Source organism: Pipra filicauda, unplaced genomic scaffold (assembly GCF_003945595.2).
Source record: "Pipra filicauda isolate LSUMZ 115617 unplaced genomic scaffold, ASM394559v2 scaffold10_size6260569_pilon, whole genome shotgun sequence".
In the NCBI taxonomy this organism is placed as follows: domain Eukaryota; kingdom Metazoa; phylum Chordata; class Aves; order Passeriformes; family Pipridae; genus Pipra; species Pipra filicauda.
This window is the reverse complement of record NW_024103541.1, coordinates 3533638-3542403: the sequence shown is the minus strand read 5'-3', so window position 1 is coordinate 3542403 and position 8766 is coordinate 3533638. Positions and strand designations below refer to the sequence as shown.

The following is an 8766-nucleotide window of genomic DNA, read 5'->3' as shown; positions in this document are numbered from 1 at the left end:
TTAACACTCTGAAGTGTTTTGTTCAGCTCTAAAATGTCTGGGTTTTCCTTGATGTGCTTCAAACCAGGGCTGGCTGAAAAGGGTTCTTGAAGAAATAAATCAGAAATTTAGAATTGCTTCTTTCCAGATGGATTTGAATGGCTGATTTATTTATTTTCCCTCCAGAAAGCAAGGTATTTATTTCCAATGACAGAATTCAAAATGCAACATCATTTCAAGTTGTGTATTTTTCTGTGAGGGATGGAGAGAGATCACAAGACCCATATCCATCCTGACCTCCAAATGTCAAGTATCTAGAACAAGCTGCTTCCAACAGAGGTACAAGGCAAGCAGTTCTTGTTAAAATAAATCAATAAAATACCACCACCCCCAAAATCTCAAGAAAAATGGTCAGGTATTAAGTGTCTTTTGGATGATTGGTATCCATTAATGGATGGCTTGCGGCATTGAGAGGAGATGGGAAGGTAATTAATTACTCAGTTAGGAACTATTTGTCCACTTTGGAAACTCAGGGCTTTTAATAACAAATTCCAGGAGGAGAAAATATTCACTTTGTACCTTAATTCATCATCAGCTTAAAACTTGTCTGAGGTTTATGAGCCTGATCCAAGTTTTGGACAGATCTGGGATGAGTTTCAAGGGAGCTGCAGGAGTTCATGACATTGGCTGGGGCTGCAAAAGGCTCCTACGGAACCAGAGAGAAGGGACTGGTCACTGCAATCCTGACCAAGTGCTACAGAGCTGCCTCTTCTGTACAGACTCCTGTGGTTTTTAGTGATTTCAGACCAAAACAATGTAGAACCCATCAAATCCTGTCATGTGTCTCTAACCCATCAATCTGGAGAGTAGAAATCAAGGTGAAACAAAAACGCGCTGTGTTTTTCCTCCCCCAAAACAAGGTGATGGGTGGGTTTCAATAAATCAATATCAATCATATTTTATATATAGTTTTGTTAGAGGCTTCCTATGTTGATGAGATTGTTTTTAACTCCTTTGCTGTGTGTGGAATGTACTGGTTGCTTTCAGGTGGAAGTGTTAAATGAATTTTATATATAATTCGGAGAGATGTTTGAGGTCACAGCCTCTTTCAGGAGGATGCTATGGCATTATCTTACATCAGGCTCTGCCTGGCCCATCTGGCTCCTCAGATATGATTTAATGCATTTAAATCTCCCATTAGTTTGTGCTTTCAAAGGAGAGAGGGGAGCAGTGTTGACCTGGAGCTGTCCCATAACCAGTATTAGTGGGATGTGGCAGTGGAGCGTGCAGCTGTGCCACAGGGATAAACAACTCCAGCACCATACAGGGAAAAGGCAAGTGGTGGTGGCCTTCACTGAGTGTTCATGCTCCACACATACACCTTCATCCTGCTGCAGCACAGCACCACTGATGCTCCTTCCTGGTCCTCCCGGGAGGGTGTCTAACATGGCACATGGGTGGCAGGATTGGTATCCCGTCCACACGACTCTCTGCAGCTCCAATGGATAAAACAATACCCACTTTGGAAAAACAAAAAAAAGAAGTGAGATTTTTTTTTTTCCTGATATTTTCATGTGGCTGTTGGAGCTGGAGCTCAAAAATATCAGTCATAAATTGACACCTTCAGTTCAGGGATATTACTTATGAAACCATGAAGGTAGGAATAAAAGTAAGGTGGCAGGAAAACACAGTAGCTTTAAATTTACAGGCACTACATCTTGGCAAATCAGGCAGCTGTGGGGGAAGGGACTGTATTTGTGAAGTCTGAAACTGCCTGAATATTGGCGTTTCCTTTCCAGGTGCTTGTGAATAATGTGCTGCTCGTGACTGGAACCATGATGGAGAGAGGAGAGAGATTATCTCGTGATGGTAAGTACTGGTTTAGGCACATGGGTTCACACTGTGAGGCTTTTGCTGGGGCTGGCAGCAGCCTCACCACTGCCATGTGCTTCAGAGGCTGCAATGGGCATTCCTTGGCTCAGTGCTGTTTTCCCACTTATATTAAGCTCCGACAGGATGTGGCTGGTTCAAGGGCAGCACAGGGCCCTTTTGCTGGTGTTTCCTAGTGCTGGCTGTGCATACGGACATAGGGTCCTACTGGTCACCCCTGTCATGGTTACAAGTGCCCTGTTTGGTTCAGAAATGCAGCAAGAGCAGGGAGCTGCTAAGTGGCTTAGATGCTGGGGAAGTCTCTTGGGAAGGTGAGGGAAAAGGGATGTGAGCTCTAGGCTTAGTGTTACGGCTGTAGGCCTTGAGAGTGAGTGGACACAAGAGCATCCATTTCATGTCAGGGCCAGGTTTGGCTTTGATTTGCCCCCTGCAGCCCTGAGGGTGTATTGTTGGCCTTAGAGAGGTTTCTGTGCCTCTACTGCCTCACCTGTATTGCATAGTTAAAAGGTGTAGGAAAGCATCAGAAGTGCTGGTTGGCAAGGCTTTCATTCCAGGGACTAACAAAACTTTCTGAAGAATCATATTTCTTATGGATATTACTTACTACCTGAGGAACTGGTAGAGGGGAGTCCTGCATTTCACGTGTAAAGATATCTCCAAGTGTTTGAGCTGCTGCTCTGTGCTCCCTGCACCATCTCCCAAAGTATAAAAATATTTCACAGCTCTTCCCATGAGCTTTAACTCACTCCCATGATGGCATGTTACTTAATCACATATTGGTCCCTCTGTCTTATCAAGAAGGAAGCCTTGTTTTGCACATATAGAGTGTGTCAATACATTGGCACAGGCTGAAGGAGCCTAAAGATATCTTCTGTGGATCATGCTCCTTGGTGGTGATTGCCTTTGGATTCTAGGTCACTCAGATCACCCCATATGCCAGGATTGGGATGGTTACTTGTATGCTTAAAGCATAATCATGACTGATTTGTGCTTTGTGTCCCAAACCGACATTGGCTTCACTTGTTCCTTGAGTTTAAGCAAATTTGAAGCAAGGAGATGCCAAAAGCTGTAGCAGACTAGAGAATGGGTTGATAGAGGGATGCTTCAAAGGTGGCCTTTCCCGGGGCTTTCATCCATTATTATTCAAGCACCAGAGTGAGGATTTCTGAGTGTGCTTCGTTGTGGTGTGGAAAGGTGTGGAAAAAACTGAGCACCAGAGAGCAAGTCCTGTGTCGGGGTAAAGCCAAGGCCATTGACATGCTGGTGTGGGCTCATCAGTGCCACCTCTCGGGTGGAAAGAGGCTTTCAGGAGAGTTCGTGTTCATCATCGGCTTCTGCTTTTCGTGAATGGCAAAGTGGGGAGCTGTGGACCAGCCCCCACTTTTGTCCGAGGCTGCAGCTGTCTGGATGCCGGGTGTTGTTACTTGTAGCTCCCCTTTGAAAGGTCAGATTCTGCTTGGCTTGTGGAAATCAAGCCCGATTCTGAACTAGCTCGATGGAAAAGCACAGGGCCCAGGAACGACTCGAGAGGAGAGGCTGCCCAAGGTGAGTTTGTGTTCCCAGGGGAGCGAGAGCTCAGCGAGTACCCTAAACCTGACGCATCGGGATGCCGGCAGCTTAGGCAAAGCCCAACCCACTGCTCCGTGGCGTGCTCTCTCGCAGAACCAGGAGCATGAAATTATGAAGGGGAATTTCAGAACAATGAAGGGAAATCCTTTGCCTGCCGTACAGCCTGGCCTGGGAAATTCACCAACTTCTTGCAGTCTCAAATGCTACCGAGACATTTCAAAGGGAGCGGGTCAGCTTCATAAACAAGAAAGGGGTTGAAGTTATTTGGCAAGGACTTGATTTCGATGGGAATTAAGTTTGGGGCTATCGAGCGCGGGAGCGGGGGGGTGGCCGTGCCGGAGCCGGGGGGTGACCGGCCGTGTCCCGCCGGTGCCGCTGCGCGGGTGCGGGACCTGCGCGCTGCCCGCACCTACGCGCGGTACCGGTGTCCCTGCGGCACCTCCTCGGGGGCTGGGGGCGGTGGGCAGGGGGGTCCTGCTCTCCCGGCGCGGCTGGGGGATGCAGCAGGAGAAACAAAGTAAAAGTAAAAAGAAGCATAATTTTAAACATTTTTATTGTTGTTATTATTATTATTTTCGTTACTGATGCTGCAGGCAGACGGGCGAGGGAACGGGCGGCCCGACGGCTGCGCGGGGCGGGAGGGGGCGGCCGCTGGGGGCCGGGCCGGGCCGGGGTGGGGGGGCCGTGGGGAGCCGGGCCATGCCGAGCCGAGCCGAGCCGCGGCTGGGTGATGTCAGGCTCGAGGAGGAGCCTCCGCCGCCTGCCCTTTTACTTTCGGGCGCCGGCACTTGGCCGCAGGCTGCTGCCGCTGCCGGCCGGGCCCCCCCCTCGCCCCCTCCGCCATGGGCACCCCGCACTTCTAAGGCGCCGCCCCGGGGGGGGGCAGCGGGAATTCATTAAAAATCGCTATTTACGTGGTTATTCATTGCCCCGCTCCGGGTATGTGAACAACCACCCCCCTGCCCCCCCCGCCTCCCCTTCCATCCACCCCCAGCGCCATGCCGGCAGCCTGCACCCTGCTGCTGCTGCTGGGCTTGGGGCTGGTCCCGGTCCCACCAGCCGGGTCGCTGCCCCTCGCTTCCCCACGGCGTCTTCCTCCTCCTCCTCCTCCTCCTCCGTCCCGAAACCGTCTCGGCCGCCCTTGCTCGCCTCCCGCCGCGGGACAAGCCGACAGCCCGGGTGAGTGCCCCGCGATGGGGATGGGGATAGGGACGGGATTTCATCCCGGTAGCTGTCGCGGTGCGGCGGAGAGTGCGTGGGGTCCCACACCGTGCGGGTCTCTCGTGGCGTGGGACCCCGTGCACCCTCTGCCGCACCGCGACTGCTGAGCATCCCGGCATCACCCAGAGCTGATTCAGCTGCGAAATGTAACACCAGCAGCACCCCACCACTCCCCATATTCCTTTCCCTTTTTAATATTGCCCAGCTCATCGTGCTACAGTCAACTGCTTCAGTGGGTGAAGGTTTGGGATGGGAGTTGCGGGTGGGAAAGTGTAAACACGTTGTAGCTGCGTGGACTGACTAGGAAGGTGAGTGGTGGAAACTTCACAGAGGAACTTGAGAAAGGTTTTGGGGCATACCAGGATACTGGCAACACTCTCGACCCACCAAAATGCTGCCCAGGTGGGAAATTGGTGGCTCTTGTAGATGGCCTTCAGAGTCTGGCTTGCCTTCTGCTTGTCTCCAGACATGCCCTCATCTCACCTTAGGTGCTGACCCACATCCAGGTGTGGGGACAGATGCTATTAGGTCTCTATAAATACCCTCTCTTTCTATGTCTCCTAGAGACTGTCAGATTAGTCATGTATAAAGTCACATTTTTTTTTGCGTGCTACATCTACAGCGTAGTTATCAGGAACAGTGATTAGTTTCATGCTTTGCAAATTGTGCTGAATTTGGTTTCAGTACAGGACAAACCATATTTTTCCCAGAACAAGCTGGGCTCATTTCAAGTGTCACTGAGTAAACTGGCTCACTGAAAAGGACACATAGCTCTAAGGGTGACTAATTCTCAATAAGTTTGGAAAGTGCTGGGCATCTGCAGGTATGACATATTGTCATAATTTGACGTATTATACCACCTGCAGACAATATGTCAAATTAGTCCTACACAGGTTTTAAGTAGGTTTTAGGATTGATCACCTACCTGGGCTGGACTGTCAAATTTCATCTTTTAATTATCATGTTTTGGTACTTGGGGTTAAGTTTAGTTGCATGGGGCTGTACAATTTCAGGAAATGTGACAAATCTACATTTATAACATTTTAGTTTTCTTCACAAACCCAAGGCGTTCCTTTGTAGGATGTATCCACACTAGACAAAATGTACAGTTGAGGATATCAGCTGGAACGTACCCTGCAGTGGATGAGAAAGCTCTTAACTAGCAGTGTTTGTGTGAGAGCATCTTGGTGACTAGGATATTGCCTCAAAATGAAGGAGATTTGGGTCTGTTCCCAGCACAGCCACTTCTTTGTGCTACTCCAACTATCGGTTTGCCCTCCAAACTGGGAGAGAATAATGCTGTCTTACCTGCTACCAATCTTGTGAAAATAAACTCTGCAACTTGCCAGCAAAGTGCTCACCAATTATTTGATGAGAGCTGCACAAATTCCTCGGTGGACGGAAAAAAATATTTAATTTCATCTCAGCTTTCGATCTGGCATCTTTTCCTGTGACCTTGATGACTCCTGAGAGTCAGCGGAGGAATGCATTTCCTTTGTTAAGAGTTTGAAAAGCTCAACTATCTGTCCACATGCTGGAAAATCCATTTGTCAGGCTACCAGTGTCTGGCTGCCTGGCTCAGTGGTGGAGGCTTTGCTCCGTGCAGCTAGCGCTCAGCAGCTACAGGTGCTCGTGAATTATGTCAACCCCATCCAGAAGGAACGGGGGATGCATCATGAAGGAGTGATAAATAGCCCAGCAGTAGCTCTCTCCCCAGCAAACGGCATCATGAATTACGCTGGGTCCTGACGGCTGCGATTCACTTGCTGTTAGCTCCAGCTCTATGCCTGTCAGTCAAAGGAATTGTTTGGTGTTATGGGGGCAGGCTGGGGAAATCTCCTGAATCACTCTCAGGTTGAGTTCCAGGTGCTTGAGAAATCCCTGTTTGTCTCACCACTGCTCCTGCCCCTCAGAGACATTTTCCACCTTTGAAAACACTTGCTTGAAGCTGGGGGAGCATTTCTTGTGAACCCATCACCCCAACGCTATGTGGAAATGAAGATTACATCTCCCTTTGAGACAGTCTGAGACTGGGAGGCAAAAGCCCTTTCTCAGGCAGGGCTTAGCGAGCAGATGGTGAGGCAGTGGGTGTAGAAATGGGGCTTTTGAGTCTCTCACAAAGCGTGAGGCAAGGGAGCAGGGCTGCCCTCAGAGCCTCACTGCCTTCCTGGCCAGCCTGTGCCTCAGTCTGCATCTGCCGCCCTCCCTGTTGGGCAGAGAGATGAGGACAGATGGCTTTTGCCTGTGTTTAAAATACAGTCTGAACCCAGGGAAAGGAACACAGGAAAAAAAAATAGATGAAGTAGGAAGCAAGAAACCTGGTGGTAGTAAAGTTAAAATATTGTCAAAGCCCTGCATGAAATCCCTCCTGGCAACTACTTCACATGGGTGCCAGTCAAATTAAAGGGCACTGTCTGCTGCCAGCCTTGGGCAGGTGAGAGTTTGGTTACAATCTCTGTCCTCCTGCAGGTCTCTGTATTCCAGGCTTCCCATCTGTGAAGTGGTAATAATTCCAGCAACACCACAAGGGCACCAGAGGTGGGACTGAGCCCTGAAAAAGTCCCTATGGCTGGGGTCACCCCCTTTTTCTTCAGTGTCCCTTTTCCTGTTACTTCTGACCCACACGGGTGCCCTGCCACTGTGTCCAGCACAGCATGTGGCTGCTGGCAATGGGCTTGCCCTGAGAAGCTGATCTGCTTTTCTGCCATCTGTGTCTGTCCTTCTGTCCATTCTCCCTCTCTCCCATGCCAACTGTCACTTTTCTTTGCAGCTCCCCTGGTGACAGCCCCAGAAATAAGGTGTGAAATCACCTGAGAATGAACCATCTTTGCTTGCAGCAGAGATTTAGGCTGGCTGCTGGAAGAAACTTTCCAGCCCTCCTAGAGGGGATGAACAATCTGTATTTATTTATGTATTCTTTAACTTTCTTCTGAAACTTTCTGCGTGAGGAAGAAGCAAATTTAGGCATGAGGGACGAAGTTGCTGAGGATGCTTGTTTGCAGAAAAGTATGTTGCCTCCAAACCTTCCTCACATTTTGCATTACGTATTTTGTGGCTCCTGGGGGGCAGAAGCCTGGCTCTGCCTGCGGTCACACTGATGCAGAGGAGTATAAGACACTGCTGTCTAGCTTTGATGCAATTTCAGGTGACTGTGGTGCAGGAATGATGCTTCCTACCCCTGCGGTGCAGGGACAAGGAGGGATCACCCCCCACGCCTCCACATCACTATCAAAAGGCTGCAGGGTTTTCCTGCCTTGGGCATCTTCGCTGCTCCTCTGTGAGCTGTAAGTGTATTTGGTTGGTATGCTGTGAACACGAAGTCCCTGGGGTTGTATGAATTTAGCTCTGCTCCTTTGGGGTACATAATTAAAAGCAAAAAAGAGATGAGAAGAAAAAAAGGTATTTCAGAAAAGGAGGGAGATTAGAGATCATCTTTTCTGCCCATTTCCCATCCCAAGCCCCAGAAGGTAGCAAGGGTTGTGCACTGACCAGCTGGGTTCACATCAATCTGTGGAACCACTTTGTGCAATATTTAAGTGCTAAATGAATATGGTCTGAGAGATAATTGTGTAACCTGGCTGTCAGGGAGCACACAGTGATGCGTATTGATTTACACCTCGCTGCGCAGTGAACGTGCGTGCTAAGCTGTGAGCAGGGCACAGTGGGTAAGGGGAGAGCTGCTGTAGCTAAAGAGGTATTGGGCTCTCCACGAAGTTTAATTTCCCAGTACCAAACCACCAGCACCAGCCTGTGCCTGTTCAGCAGGTGTTTGCAGTGTGTGCTGCTCCAGAAGCTGTCATCACTTTGAAGGGATAATTTAACTTGCTTTAAGTTTTCCTTGTGGCCAGGAGGACGAGAGATATGGGCAGTTTCTGCCGTGTCTGCAGGGGCTGATGCCAGCTTTGCTGGTGCAGGGGTGCCTTCCTCAGCAAATATTCTTTTTAGTATGAAAAGTTGCAGATACTGAGGAGTTTAGGGGAACATGGGGTTTTTGGGACAACTTGTTTCCTTTACCTGCTCTTACAGATACCAGTTTTTGGGCTGGCAGTCAGAAACTCTCTGTGATTGAACTCCCAAGCTGTTCTATGTGCTCCATCCTCCTCTCTC

The 8766-nt window shown here is 49.5% G+C and overlaps 1 protein-coding gene across 4 annotated transcripts in view; it reads left to right on the top strand.

The window, feature by feature from the left end:
• The first annotated feature begins 4249 nt into the window (after positions 1 to 4249).
• The window catches only part of HEG1 (heart development protein with EGF like domains 1), a 49693-nt gene continuing 45176 nt past the window's right edge, over positions 4250 to 8766 (top strand). For all 4 annotated transcript variants that reach the window (XM_027723606.2, XM_027723605.2, XM_027723604.2 and 1 more), the window contains exon 1: positions 4250 to 4617. In XM_027723606.2, the coding sequence (XP_027579407.2) occupies positions 4437 to 4617 (181 nt within the window). In that variant the 5' untranslated portion in view covers positions 4250 to 4436. The remainder of the gene's footprint in view (positions 4618 to 8766) is intronic.